This window comes from Phascolarctos cinereus, unplaced genomic scaffold (assembly GCF_003287225.1).
Source record: "Phascolarctos cinereus isolate Bilbo 61053 unplaced genomic scaffold, phaCin_HiC Scaffold_4;HRSCAF=312, whole genome shotgun sequence".
Classification (NCBI taxonomy): Eukaryota; Metazoa; Chordata; class Mammalia; order Diprotodontia; family Phascolarctidae; genus Phascolarctos; species Phascolarctos cinereus.
This window is the reverse complement of record NW_027555847.1, coordinates 129,884,705-129,899,389: the sequence shown is the minus strand read 5'-3', so window position 1 is coordinate 129,899,389 and position 14,685 is coordinate 129,884,705. Positions and strand designations below refer to the sequence as shown.

The window sequence follows — 14,685 nt, the reverse complement described above, 5'->3', positions numbered from 1 at the left end:
ATCGTATTCCATTACACTCATAGGTCATAATCTCATCCATCCATTCCCCAATAGATGGACATCCTCTTAGTTTTCAGTTTTTTGCTGTAGCAAAGGAGCTGCTGCAGTTTCAAGCCCATTTTCCCTTTGATTTTTTTCTCAGGCAGGCTAAACAACTATTCACCATTCTCCTCTATGAGGAGTTTTCACAGCCTTGAGGCCCATTCTGACTCTCTTCCCCTGCCACCTGCCTCTACTCTTCAGGCAGAAATCATTTTTGTTCCTTTCACCTTTTCCCATTTCTTCTTTTGTGTCTGGGGAGCACAAAAGAGGCTGACTGACCTCTCCGGGCTACTCACTGATGAGAGATGTTCGGCCTTCCTGAAATCCAATCAGGGAATTCAAATCAGCTCTGTTTCATAAGAAGCCCACTTCAAAAGGTTTGAGCATTGTTGAGAAGGAGCCCGATAGAAAAGAGGGGTTGAGGTCACACATTTTCTTCTCCCCTCCTTCCCTCCCGCCGCATGTCCTGTTTTCTTCACTGGCTTTTTATTTTTTCCATAAACAGAAGGAAGGGGTGGGAGTCATGGGCTGGCTGCAAGAGAAGGTCACCGAACTGGCATTGAGCTCCTCTCCCATCCCCTTCCCAGAGTCCTCTTTTCCTCTTTATACCTGCCCCCCTCCAAGCCCCATTCCTCTCCACGAATACCTTTCCTCTCATTCAGTTGGAGGACAGAGGCCTCAGAAGGAGAAGTCATTTACATTTTTAGATATCTGCTCTGAAAGCTAGCTAGTCCTGCCTAATGTCTCTTTACCCCAGCGTGGCAGGGCAGGACACCATCTATGCCCAGGTAAAATTGTCATCTCCTAGAAATAGTGGAGGTGGCAGTTTGCTGAGGATGTATTCTACTAGCCTGCCTTGCTGATTGAGCCCCATCAACCTGGGACCTCTGTTCTCCCATCGTTTTACTGGGTTGGTCACAGATAAACAGAATGAATGCAAAGGGGTCAAGGCACCTAAATTCTCCCCCTGGCCTGGTTGCTGGTTCCTGTGTGACTCTGGACAAATCACTGGACTTTTCTGGGACTCAATCTATCCACCTAGAAATGAGGTAGGCAAGATGGGGGTGAAGGTAGCAAATCCATGCAAATCCAGATAGAGAGAAAAGTAAGAGGGATAATTGGAAACCTCAGGAAGGCCTCAACGACTGGAAAGGCTGTTTATTCCTGGAAACAGCACTTTGTAAGACACGTTGTGACGTAATGGGAAGAGCACTAGTTTTGAAGTCAAGACATCTGAGTTCAAATCCCACAGACTCTGGACAAGTTAATTGACCTGTGGGCCAAAAGGAACTCCCTCTCTTCCTTCCTTAAATCCCTTCTGTGATCCTGTCGAGCTCTTAGTATTATAATACTGTGATCTTCTAGAAGGCAAACACCCAGGCTGCTGAATCTGAGCTTGGAGCTGGGGACCACTTGGTCCTTGCATCAGCCAACATATGTGACAAAAATCATGTATGTATTTCCTTTATGTCCGTCATCTCATGGCGTCCTCATAGCAGCTTTGGGAGGCAGTCAGGGCAGCTTCAATATCTCCATATGGCTCATGAGGAAATGGAGGCCCATCTCCCAGGCAGCGTGGCATAATGGAAAGGGTTAGATCTGGAGTTGGAAAGCATGGGGCTGAATCTTGGTTCTTCTGTTTTCTGGCTGTGTGACCCTGGGTGAGTCATTTAACTTTTTGGAGCCTCAGTTTTCTGAAACTTTAAAAAGGGGTGATAATAATTGTGCTACCTTCTTCACAGGCTGTTGTCAGGAAAGAGCTTTGTAAACTTCAAGATACCATAGAAATGTGTAGCTATTGTTGAAACGGTTATTCTCGGGATTATTATTGCTGGAGGCTGATGGCTAGGGCTGGGGACAGATATGTACCTGCTGGGATTTGCTGACCCAGACCCCAGACCTACTGTCTTGGGGGAAGATTCAGTGGCTCACCCTGAAACTCCCTACCTGTGTCATCCTCCAGGGAGGAAGGAGACGATGGTGACTTCTTTTCGAAGATGAAATTGATTCTGAAGAAGAAGGAAACCAGGCAGCGTTTGGGGCGGTTGGAGGTGAGAAGGGCAGTTGGGCCAGAGGGTTTGGCCTCTCCAGTGCCTGTCTCCCCTGGCATTCTCTAGATAGCTCCGCAAAGCTATTTCCCTGTGGGGAGCTGGCATCTGCACGGCTTGCACTGGGCAGGGAGGATGGTTTCCAGTGGTGGGAGCCTGAGGCTCCGTAATCCAGCTGCTCATAGAGATGTAACCCACATGTCCAGCTCTGACATTACAGGTCCTCTAATGTAGGGATTCTTAGCTCAGGGTCCTAAACTTTTTTATTTTATTTTATTGGTTTCCTTTAAAATCCTATGTATTTTGTTTCATGCATTTAAAAACCTGTTCTGAGAAAAGGTTCGTAGGCATCACCAGACACAAAAGAGGTTGAGAATTCCTGCTCTGGTGTGACTTGGCTGCCGAAAGTACCCCTATCCCTATATGCCAGGGGGTGGCCACTTAGAGTCTGGGGAGCCAGCTGCTTCCTTTTCTAGGAGGGGAGGTTAGATGAAGGGAAATCCTTTTGCCCCACTAACACCTTCCTACCTCCACCTCCCTCTCCCTGTTTTGGAAGCAACAGTTGGAAAAAGAGGTTAGTGATGGAAATAGCAAGAAGGCAGTACTATAGCCCCACTCCCCATGTACTCAGTGAGCTAAGGGACTGGGAACTGAGACAGCTCTGCCTCCTTTCCCCTTCCCTATCCCAGCTCTCCTAGCCTCTTCTTTGGAGGAACCCATGCTCCACTGATCCCCATCTTCCTTGCAGGGTGTCTTACACAGCAGTGCCCCTCCTCCTAGGGAGCCCCTGGGCCCTGGCCATGATGCTGAAAGCCTGGTGCCAACCAAGAAGGAGGTAATGGAAGGAGCACATCGTGTCCTACTCTTTAACTCTTCCCTGAATATACTGGGATGTGGGGAGGAGGGCCAGGTCTGCTCTCCACAGCACAGGGGTTCTACTTTGGGAGGTCGGGGGGCTTTAGTCCCCTGGCCTTGGTGGGCTGGGTGTCTGGTGTTCCAAGCCTAGGTGCATCCTGCTGGCTGGGGGCCTGTGGACAAGAGATCGTACAATGTCTCATCCCACCTGGCCTCACCCATTCCCCACATCCATAACAGATGGAAATGCTCTTCGAGGAAGCCCTGTACACTGTATGCTACAGATCAGGGGTGGCATCCCCAGAGCATGTGGCCAGTGAAGATGAACTTTTTGACTATCTTCAGAAGGTAAGTGGAGAAGAGAGATCCCCTGGATACCACCTTCCCTCCAGTCCTGACCCAGGGAACCTCTTGAAAAAGGGAAAGCCCATGAGGGAGGGGCTTACTTAAGTGTTGATCCCATTTCCCTACCCCCAAAAGGGTGATAGAAGAAGAGTGAGTCTATCCTGGTCCTCAGGGTACCCTCCAGAGCGGGATGTCAGAGGGGCTCTAGCTTGGGTAGGGTGGTGATAGATTTGTCTGCCCTTTGGGGAGTTTCCTTAGATTTTAGTTGGCCTTGTATTCAACCAGCAAATATCAGAAATCCCAGTCTCATTTAGGATGCCTGTCCTGGAGGCTCCTCCAGGAAGGATAGGAGCTAGTGGTTCATAAGTACCTTCCCTTGAGATTGGCACTAGTCCCTGCCCATTAAAGTAGACTGATGGACAGCCAAGATACCAGGCCAGCATGAGGGGGAGAGAAAGAGGGAGGGAGAGAGGGGGGCGGAGAGAGAGAGGGAGGGAAGGAAGGAAAGAGAGAGGGAAGGAAGGAAAGAAAGGGAGGGGTAGAGAGAGAGGGAGGGAAGGAAGGAAAGAGAGAGAGAGAGAGGGAAAGAAAGAGAAGGGATAGAGAGAGGAAGAGGAAGGAAAAGAGGGAAGGAAAGAGAGGGGATAGAGAGAGAGAGGGAAGGAAGAAAAGAGAGAGAGGGAAGGAAGGAAAGAAAGGGAGGGGTAGAGAGAGAGGGAAAGAAAGAGAGAGAAGGGATAGAGAGAGGAAGAGGAAGGAAAAGAAGGAAGGAAAGAGAGAGAGGGGATAGAGAGAGAGAGAGGGAAGGAAGGAAAGAGAGAGAGAAGGGGGAGAGAGAGATTGGGGGAGAGAGAGGGGAGAGGGGAGAGAGAGAGAGGGAGAGAATGAGAATGAGAATGGTCCAAGTCATCCCGTGATGAGCCTCTGTCTCCGGAATCCAGTCACCTGTCCTGTTTGTCCTCATATCTGCTGTGTTTGCTGTTTACTAGGTGATGGTGATGGCTGTGGTTGTACAAACATCCACGGTCACTGGTCCTTAAGGCTGGCTGGCTGCCCAACCCTACCTCCCCCGTGCTTCCCCCAAGGTCCCTCACAGTGCACTGCCAAGTATAGACAAAGACCTGTTTTCTGAACCTCCTTTCCCAGGGCAGTGGACAGGGAACAGGAGAGGCAAATGCAGCAGACCACAGTCTCCCGAGTCCTTACATACCAGCCTAGTCCAGGCTCAGGCCCCTCTCCCCCACCCCACAGACACACTGCTTTTCTGTGCTCCCACTGTCTATGTTACGTCTATGTGTTGAGCTTGGGAGTCTTGTTGTAAATGTGTATTTTTTTTTAAACTGTCTGCTGTCTTCTTTTGCTGTTTTCTGTTTGAACTCTTGCTCTACAGCGGGATCTGTCAGGGTAAGTAAAGCCCCTCTCCCCACTTCCCTATCCAAGTGCTTAAGGTGTGTGACAATAGTGGGCTTAGCCCCTAAAACTGGTTACCCGGGCCCTGGGGAGCCTGCTCCAAGAAGCTGTCCATCCTTCCCCTAAATCAGCAGGAGCAGCCTCCAAGGAGCCTAGACACACATTCCCATCTCCATCCTGATTTCCCTGTTTGTTTCAGAAATTGGGCCCAAAGGCCCCTTGGAGGATGGATGGGACAGTGGAGTTGAGGCTAACCAGTTCATGCCAAAAGTTTCCTTCCCACTTCATGCTATAGAGTCATAAGAGCTGGAAGGGACTTTAGACATCATGTAGCCTCAGCCCCTCCATTGGTCAGGTGAAAAAAATGAAGCCCTGGGCAGAAAAGTGACTTGCCCAGGGACACAAAGCATAGTGTCAGAGTTTAGGATTAGAACTGAGGTCTCAGGGTCCCTAGTTCAGTGCTCTTTTTTTTCTCTCACTGCACCACAAATGCCTCTTACCCCTACTGGAGGGAGCCAGTTTTGGGGGACCAAAAATGTTGTTCACTTTCTTTGCCCGGTTATAGAAGCTATAGGAAGTGAGAACTGGAAGGGTCTTCAAAGATGACCCAGACTCAGGCCTGGAGAGGTTATGACTTGAATCAATCACACATGCATGTGATAAGCACCTACTATGTGCAGGCATTTGGCCAGGTGCTGGGGCTACAAATACAAAAGCAAGACAGCCTCTGCCCTCAGGGACCTTACATTTTATCAGGGGAAGCATTCTACCTGTATCACATACAGGTAGGATGTAGGCCAAACAAATATACAGGGATTTGTTGTTGGGGAAATTCAGTGGAAACAGGGGATAAAGAAAGGTTTCATACAGAAGGCTCCACTTAGTTACTCCTTCCAATCAACAGTTATCTATTAAGCATATACTATGTGCTTAGTATATACTATATATTAGATACTATGCTAAGTGCTGGGGATTCAAAGACAAAAGTAAAACACTCCCTGCCCTCTGGAAGCTTACAGTCTAACTGGAGAGACAATGCACACAGATAGGAGGTAGATACACAACACAGAACACATACAAGGTAACTTTTTTCCCTCCAGTTTAGCAAGTATTTGTTTTTCTCTCCCTTCCACCTCCCCCATCCCCACTGGGAAAAAAAAAAACAACAACCTTGATACAAGGCAACCTTGTTGGGGAAAAAGGGAGAGGGACTAGAAAAGGTGTCATGCAAAAGGTGGCTGAGTTTTGAAGGAAATCCATCATTCTAAAACGTGGACTTGAAACGGGACACAGCATTCCTAGCATGGGGCAGGGAGGAAGGGCAGTATAAAATGTGATAGAGTAGGCATGTGAGGGTAGCTAGGTGGCGAAGTGGACAGAGCACTGACCCTGAATTCAGGAGGACCTGAGTTCAAATCCAACCTCAGACACATGACACTTACTAGCTGTGTGACCCTGGGCAAGTCACTTAACCCCATTGCCTAGCCAAAAATGAATGAATGAATGAATGAATGAATAAGTAGGTGTGTGAGGAACATCCAGATGGCTAGTATGAGTGGGATGTTGGGTGCTGGGAGGGGAGTAATGTGTAGAAGGTAGGAAGGGATGATGGTGTGAAGAACTTGAAATGCCTCAAACAGAGGCATTTATATTTGATCTTAGAGGTGACAGAGAGCCACTGAAGTTTATTGGGTAGAGAGGTGACCTGGTTAAATTGTGTTTTAGGACCCTCTCTTTGGTGACTCAGTGGAGGATTGTTTGGAGTAAAGAGGGACGAGACGGAGCTCAGGAGGCTGAGTCCTGGTGAGGGGTGATGAGAGTGGCGGTACCAGGGTGGTGTCTGTGATCAGAGAGAAACAAATGGATATAATAGAGGTCAGAGAAGTGGAAATGACAAGATCCCGACAACTCATTAGATATATGGGGTGAGGTAGGGCAAAGAGGTAAGAATGATACCAAGGTTGTGAACCTTTGTGATTGGATGGTTAGAGGTGCCCCGATAGGGGAAATGAAAGGCAGAGGTATTGGTTTTGAGGAGGGAGAGATTATGAATTCTATTTTGCTTATGTGAAATATAATGCAAATAAACAGATAGTAACATGGTACTGGAGCTCAGGAGATAAACTAGGTCTAGATATATAGCTATGAGTTATCTGCATAGAGATGACAATTGATCCCATGGAAGCTGATGAGATCAGCAAGTGAGAGAAAAGAGAAAAGGGCCCAGGACAGAGTCTTGTAATGTTCTTACAGTTAGGGGAATGACATGGACAATGATCTAGCAGAAGAGAATGAGAAGCATCAGTCAGATAAGTGAGAGGAAGGCCAAAAGAGATAGCAGTGACATGAAAACCCCAAGCCAAGAGAGTATCCAGAAGGAGAGAATGATCCATAGTGTTAAATGCTACAGACAGATGGAAAAGGGTGGGGATTGAGGAAAGGTCGTTAGATTTGGCAATTAAAAGGTTACTGGTGACTCTGGAGAAGGCAGTTTCAGTTGAATGACAAAATCAGGAGCCAGCTGACCAAAGGTTCAGAAGAGAGGGAAAGAAGAATGAGTGTAGGAGTCTGGCTGGAAAGGGAAGAGAGATAGAAACTACTATCTTACCCAAGATTACTGAGGTAGTTAACTGGGATGAGAATTCAGGTGCCTGGATTGGGACCCACATATCCCACAACCCACTTGGACAGATTCTCTACCTGGGACCCAATGGAAAAAACTCAGAATTCTTTAGGGGGAGTAAGTTCTAGGGGGGGGAGTGTGAACCTAGTTCTTCATCCACGGAAGCCCTCAATAATCTCCTTAGTCAAAGTCAGTTAGAGATTGGGATTTGGGAGGCACAGCTGAGAGAGGTGGAGGGGACAAAAATTCTGTGGAAATTAAAAGTGACGTATCTATAAATTTCTTCCCTTCTGGGAGAATCTAGCCCATTGGAGCCTGAGGTTTGGTTATGGTATTTCTCCTGAAGCCCCATAGCATGAAGTTGGAAGGGTAAGTTGAGGAGCCTAGCCTTTGAGAGACTTTATATAGCTCAAGAGGAACAGGTACTCTGTTGCCGGTGGGGGGGGGGAGCTCTGGCAAGGTAAGGCATGCCTGCTTGTTGGGTGTGGGAGCTGAGTGCCTCTGAAGGATGTCTTTGTCACTTACCTCCCATGGCTGTAGCCCCATTGGTATGGGATTGTTACAGACTCTCCAGGTTGGAACTGCCCCTGGGGTACCATCTGGGCCATCCCCTTGCTTTCGGGTAGGCCAGGACACATACTAGTCCAGGAGAACAGCCCTCCTTTTCCAAATCTAAATTCATTCATTTATTTTTAAAAGTTACATTATTTATCAAACATCTGTGACACTTCTGGAGTTTGAGGCTGTGGTGTTGTGTAAAGAGCACTGGATTTGAAATCCAGGAGGGAGTCATTATATAAAACACACTCAGTTCTTTTATAATGATATTTTGGATGTAGATGTAGATATGATGTGGGCTAAGAAAACCAGGGTTCAAATCCTGTCTCTGACATTTCCCCGCTATGTGACCTCATGCAAATCACCTTATCTTTCTGGGCCTCAGTTTCTTCATCTGTAAAATGGAGATAATAATACTTGCACGACCTACCTCACAGGGTTGTTGTGAGGAAAGCGCTTTGCGTACCTTAAGGTGCCATAAACATGTGAGCTGGTATTATTATTATTACTAAGCATGGAACTCCTGAAACTCGAGCAGCCCCTTTGCATCCTCTGTTCTGAGTTCTGCAGAAACGCCAGCGTTGCAGTTGTTGGGAAGAACAGGAGAAATAAGGGGGTTAGTCCTCCTCTCTGGGCCAAGGGGCTGAGCATGCTCGTGAAGTCTGTCCTCTGCCGTTTCCCCAGGATATGGGGCTGTGTGTGGCCTCACAATTTGGGAGAAATCCCCTTTGTGGGCCTGAATGAGGCATCAGGTCGTCACTGTTCCTCCTCCATATCTCTAAAGGTTTCATCTTGGGGGAGGGGGGAGGAAACCAGATTCATCGAGAGATGGATCTGACACACAGTGGCCAGTCAGTCTGTTAGCTGAATGGCCCCTTGGGTCCCTGTGTGGCATACCTGTCACCTGAGGTAGACTAGTGAGCTCTTCTGTTCTCTGCCCCGCATGCCCAGGTGTTCGGTATGAGCTCTTCTGAGCTGGAGGCAGCCCTGCATCGAGTGAAGGAGGCCAAGGTAATCGAGGATATTGGGTAGGGGAGGATATTGTGGGGTCCCATGCCCGTTATTCTTGTGGCCCATTCATTTTCTTTTTTTTTAAATTTAATTAATTTATTTTGATTTATCAACAGTCACTTCCATGAGCTTTTGAGTTTAAAATTTTTCTCCCCCTTCCTCCCCACTACCCTCCCTAAGACTGTGCACAATCTGATATAGGCTATACTTATACATTCCTATTAAACATATTTTCACATTAGTGATGTTGTAAGGAAGAATTAGCACCAATAGGAGGAACCATCAGAAAGAGGAAACAAAACCCAATGGAAGAAAAAAAAATAGCAACTAGTATGCTTCGATCTGCATTCAAACTCCATAGTTCTTTCTTTGGATGTGGATAGCATTTTCTATCACGAGGCCTTTGGAGATGTCTTAGATCCTTGTATTGCTGGGAAGGGTGAAGTTTATCAATATTAGTCATCGCACAACATTACCCATTCATTTTCAAGGCTTTTCTCGCTCCCTGCTCTGCTAACGACAATCTCCCCCCAATCCTAGCTCCTTTTTCTTTTCCCTCCTGATGTTCTGGAGTCCCTTTTGTCAAGAAAGGCCCATGAGGATCAGTGAAGGGTTGATAGCAGGATGGAAGGTAGGGGGAGCTTAGTAATCACCTACTAAGATTGGCTTCCCACTCTCCCTCTCAATAATGGGGCTTCCAAACCCTCCCAGGAGCTCCCACTAGCTAGACTGTCATCTTCCCAAGCCTTCCAGACCTTCACTGTGGGCAGGTACTGGAGATGCCTTCTCTTGGGTACCTAAGCCCAAGCTGGGGGCTTCAGGACTCCCCAGTCACTGGCCCCTTTCTATTCTCTCAGCCTCCGGCGTATTCTTTGAAAGTCACAGTTGTGCGGGCTAAGAACCTCCTGGCCAAGGATGCCAATGGTGAGTGAGTTCTGTCCTTTAGATCTCAACCCTCCAGGGTGATCACTGGATCCCTGGACTTCTCCCTCCTTGTATGCCTTGTATTTCTCCTGGGGAGAGAAAGAGAAATAGGCCTGCCTGGCCCTGGAGTTACCAACTCCTTCCTCTGATATGGGGGGGGGAGTGGGGCTGCTAATCATAGACATATTTCCCCTGACCTGCTGTTGAGGCCAGGGTCCAAGTCCCTAGTGGGATTGGACCTAGTTAATTAGTAGTTCTAAGAAACTGCTACCTTGTTCTCAGACAAAAGTGACTGAAGTGGGACTGGTAGATTGTCATCTAGCAACTGGGATGGTAGGGACTTGGTGGGAAAGAATCCTACCCAGCGGCAGGAGATTAGATGGGCTGACCTCTGGAAGGTGTTCACCAAAGTTGGGGAGACTGGTTTCTTTGTCTCCCAATTTCTATGGACGTGAGTGGGGAGGAGGAAATTAGGAGCAGAAAGCAAGAGTGTATTGTAAGGATTAGGGGCAGACCTAGGTCCTGTAATGGGTTTCTGGCCATGGCCTTTGCTTCTTAGCTTGGGGGGATATTTTTCCTTCTGGGGATTCCTGTGTTGATGCCTAAAAGTAGTTTGACGTTCTCCAGCAGACCTTAAAGGCCACCGGGCTGGCCTGAGGCCTGATTGCAGAGGTTGGGGTGGGTAGCAGGCAGTGGATAACTGTGCCTCCTCTACCCAGGGTTCAGTGACCCTTACTGCATGCTGGGCATTCTGATCGGCCAGAGTCCCCGAGAGCAGGGGGAAAAGAAAGAGCGGAAATTCAGCTTTCGAAAGCGAAAAGAGAAGGTAGAGAAACGCAACAGTGCTCGAGATGTGCTCCCAGCCAAGTACATCCAGGTCACCGAAGTCAAGAACAGCACCTTGAACCCTGTCTGGAATGAGCATTTCCTATTGTAAGGACACGGGGCTCTGGCCAACTGTGGGACGGGGTGCAGCTCAGCCCCTGTGGCCAGAAACAGGGCCCTGGCCTTGGATCTGGGGTAGCTGGACAGTTGACCACCTTAGGACTATTCACCCAGCTCTGCAAAGAGCATGGAAATGAGAGGAAAAGGAGGGACCCCAATGGCTAGAACACCCAGGCCCTAGCAGTTATCCCCATTTTACAGATCAGGAAAGTAGGAGCTCACACAGGGCAACAACTGTGTTTTATCACCCAGTGATTTAGTGGCAAAGGCTTGGGTCTCCTGACTCCTAACTGTCCTGGACTCCTGTTAGCAATCTCAGATTTGTACAGAACTTTCTCATCCATTATCTCTTGTGCTTCTCACAATAGCCCAGTCAGCAAAGCAGGGAGGGAACTGTTATCCCTGTTTTAGAAATGAGGCCCAGAGAAGGGAAATGATTTGCCCAAGGCCGCACAGAGAGTTGGTGGATGGTAGATGGGCATCTAGCCCAACCCTTCCCTTTCACAGATAAGGAAACCTCCTTCCTAAAAAGTTAAGTGACTCGTCCAAGGTCACACAGTGGCAGATTCAGGATTTGAACCCAGGATCTCTGATCCCAAATCTAGCATTCTTTTCATTCTATCAGCCTACCCTCCTTACTCCCAACCTGTGGTCACTCCACTGCACCACAGTAGGTGAGGAGAGACACAGCATGGGACAGTTCAAGGTTCAGGGCTATCCCTGGAAATTGGCTTCAGGGATGGGCTGGGGAAAACTATCCTTCTCCTGGCCATGCCTGAGCAGAGGGTGGTCTTTTCCTCTCTGGCAGTGAAATAGATGATGCTTCCAATGACCAGCTGCACCTGGACATATGGTAGGTGGGGCAAAATCTTCTGGCTGGGCTTAGGGCTGGCTGGTGAGGTCCATGGCCCACAAGTGGGTCGCCTGTGTCTTTCAGGGACCATGACGATGATGTCTCTGTGGCTGAAGCCTGCAAAAAACTTAACGAAGTGATTGGCTTCAAAGGAATGGGCAGGTATGGACAGCAGATGCACAACACTGTAGCCAGAGAAAAACGGTGGGACAGGGACGAGATGAGGGAAAGTGGAGGGGGAAGGAAGACCATCAAAGGGTTTCCAGCATCGAGCCAAATATGAGAAATAGCCACACTTCTGGATGATAGTATGGTCCACAGAGGCTGTGGGCCTCAGCTTCCTGATTCTTTGCCAAACCCTCCTCTTGTTTTGGGCCACAGACAGCATAGGGCCCCTGGGGAAAGCACCGAGGAATTAGCTAATGATAGCCTTCTTCTAAATAGCAGGGAGACAAAAAAAAAGTTTAAAAAAAAAACCTAAATAGTAGCAAGATGGAGGTAAGGATGATTACTTGGAAATGTGAGAATTTCAGGATTCTTCCATTCTCTTCTTCCCACAGGTATTTCAAACAGATTGTCAAATCAGCCCGGGCTAATGGGATAGCAGGAGCCTCAGAAGACAATGCTGACGACTTCCTGGGCTGCCTCAACATTCCCATTCGAGTGAGTAAAGAGAAGGCCATTTCCATTCCTCCAGCTGCTCTCAGTGACTCCCCTCATGAGGAAAGGGGAGCTGGCAGAGGGTATTACCAGATATCAGCTGGGGAGAGGGGGAAGGCGTCTCTAGCGATGACTGCGGCCCTCTGTGCTGAGCCCTAGGCTATTGAACATTTTATAAATGACTTGGCCGAGGGCCTAGATAATAATTATCCAAGTTAGAGAAGGACACGAAGTTGGGAGAGATAGTGAAGACGAAGGATCACAGAAGCAAGAAGCAAAAAGATATGAACGTGGCATAAGGTTTATAAAATCACAGGTCCAATAAAAACAAAAACCCCACCAAGTCAGAAATTGTGGATTTAAAACATCAACTACATGTATCTGTCGGGCTGGAGGAAATCTAAGGAGACAGTGGTTCATAGGAAAAGGACCTGAGGGAGAGGGAGGTTTCCTAGCACACTAGAAGCCCAGTATGTGAGTCATCTGTATGATGTGGCAGTCAATCAATCACCACGAGCATTTATTTAGAGCCTACTGTATACTAGTCACCGCTAGGTACCAGGGATACAAGTCCAAAGAATGAAACCATCACTACTTCTAGAAGGTAAGAGATCTTACATTCTGGTAAGGAGGATAACAAGTGCACATAGAAATACATACATTTCAAGTGAATAAATACAGACAAACACAGAGTGGTCATCTAATGGGTTCAAGGCTGCACTAAGACTTTGGTAGTTAAATACAAGGTAGTTTGGGACTGAAATGCCTCATAGTGGTTAATTAAAGGGATGGCCTGTTAATTGAGAGACTTGTGGATAGTACTAACTACGTGACAAGGGATGGTGGGAAAATCAGCGGTTAAAAAAAGGTTAATTGTAATAGAGAAGACGTGTATGGAGGTCACTAACCCTGTAAGGTCACTATATTTTATACGGTAGTTATTTGTGTTGTCATACCCATCCTGCGTCATAAGCTCCATGTTGTTATTATTGTTCAGTCATGTCCAACTCTGTGACCCCATTGGGGTTTTCTTGGCAGAGATATTGGAGTGGTTTGTTATTTCCTTCTCTGGCTCATTTTGCAGATGAAGAATTGAGCCAAACAGGGTTAAGTGATTTGTCCAGGGTCACACAGCTAATAAGTGTTCTATTCTGGGCTCTACCTTTGGAAGGACACAGACAGGGTGGAGTTCATCCAGTAGAGGGCAATCAGAATGGTACGGAGCCCAGAGACCACGCTGGACACACATAGGTGGAAGCATCTGAGAATGTCTAGCTAGAGAACAGAACGCTTAGGAGGAGCGTAATTGTGGTCTTCAAGGTCGAGGGGGAAGAAGGATGAAATTCATTATGTTTGGCCCCAGGAGACAGAATTAGGAACAATGAATGAAAATTGCAGAGAGACAATTTTAGTCAACAAGCATTGATTAAGTTCCTACTGTGTGCACGGCACTATGCTAAGCCCTGGGGATACAAACCAAGATGTCCATCTTGCTTGTCCATCAAGATATCCAAAGTCCATTTTCTCCAGGAGCTCACGGTCTAGTTGAGGAGACAACATGCAAACAACGATGTACAGATCAAAGATGTATCCAGGATAAATTAGAACTAATCAACAGAATTATCAGCACTTAATTAGAACGCTTTGGGCATTATTTGAACTCACATTAAGAGGGATTGGGAAAAACTTCTTGCAGAAGGTAGGACTTGAAGAAAGCCAGGGGAATCAGGCGGTGGAGATAAAGGAAAGAGTTCTAGAGAAAATGCCTGGACTTGGGAGATGGAGTGTATTGTTTTAAGTATAAGGATAAACATCTTAGCACTTAGAACTCTCCCAAACTTCATGTGCTGCCTGGACAGGTAGTGAGTTCCTGTCACATGGTAAGCGATTAAGAAATGTTTGTTGACTTGTTACTGAAGTTCTCCAAGAAGAGGCTTGGCACTTAGATTGCAAAGGGGATCGAGTGTTTGACTAAATAACTGCTAAGGTCCCTTCCATCTCGGAGAGTCTTGGAGGGGAGCAGATCCCAGACACCCCCTCTCCCCTCTCTGCTCCTGCTCCCAGCCAGAAAAAGGAAAAACCTAAAGAGCCGTTAACTGCTGCCCAGGCCTAATCACATCTGAAGCAGATGTGAGGCCCCACCTCTCAGGAGCAGGAACTGGGTGTCTGGCTTCCCAGATTCTGATCCCCCAGTTTGAGGTTCCTGCTTGGGATATGATTGGAACTAACCCGGGGTACAGCAACAAAGCAGATGGTGATGCCTCTACCTTAATGCCATTTCCATCAATAAACCATATCAGTTTGTGATGTTGAACCATTTGACAGATCCAAGGACGTTGGTGACAGGAACTTTTTTTTTTTTACTGGATCTTTAGTAGCTGTGGCTGCAGCCCCTGCAGGAGCATTTACTG

The 14,685-nt window shown here is 47.5% G+C and overlaps 1 protein-coding gene across 2 annotated transcripts in view; it reads left to right on the top strand.

Moving 5' to 3' along the window:
• BAIAP3 (BAI1 associated protein 3) overlaps positions 1 to 14,685 on the top strand; it is an 82,701-nt gene that overhangs the window by 51,672 nt on the left and 16,344 nt on the right. For both annotated transcript variants that reach the window (XM_021006799.2, XM_021006798.2), the window contains exons 3-11: positions 2,006 to 2,093; positions 2,839 to 2,925; positions 3,186 to 3,293; positions 8,833 to 8,892; positions 9,750 to 9,816; positions 10,536 to 10,749; positions 11,570 to 11,614; positions 11,699 to 11,776; positions 12,175 to 12,277. In XM_021006799.2, coding sequence (XP_020862458.1) covers positions 2,006 to 2,093; positions 2,839 to 2,925; positions 3,186 to 3,293; positions 8,833 to 8,892; positions 9,750 to 9,816; positions 10,536 to 10,749; positions 11,570 to 11,614; positions 11,699 to 11,776; positions 12,175 to 12,277 — 850 coding nt within the window. The remainder of the gene's footprint in view (positions 1 to 2,005; positions 2,094 to 2,838; positions 2,926 to 3,185; positions 3,294 to 8,832; positions 8,893 to 9,749; positions 9,817 to 10,535; positions 10,750 to 11,569; positions 11,615 to 11,698; positions 11,777 to 12,174; positions 12,278 to 14,685) is intronic.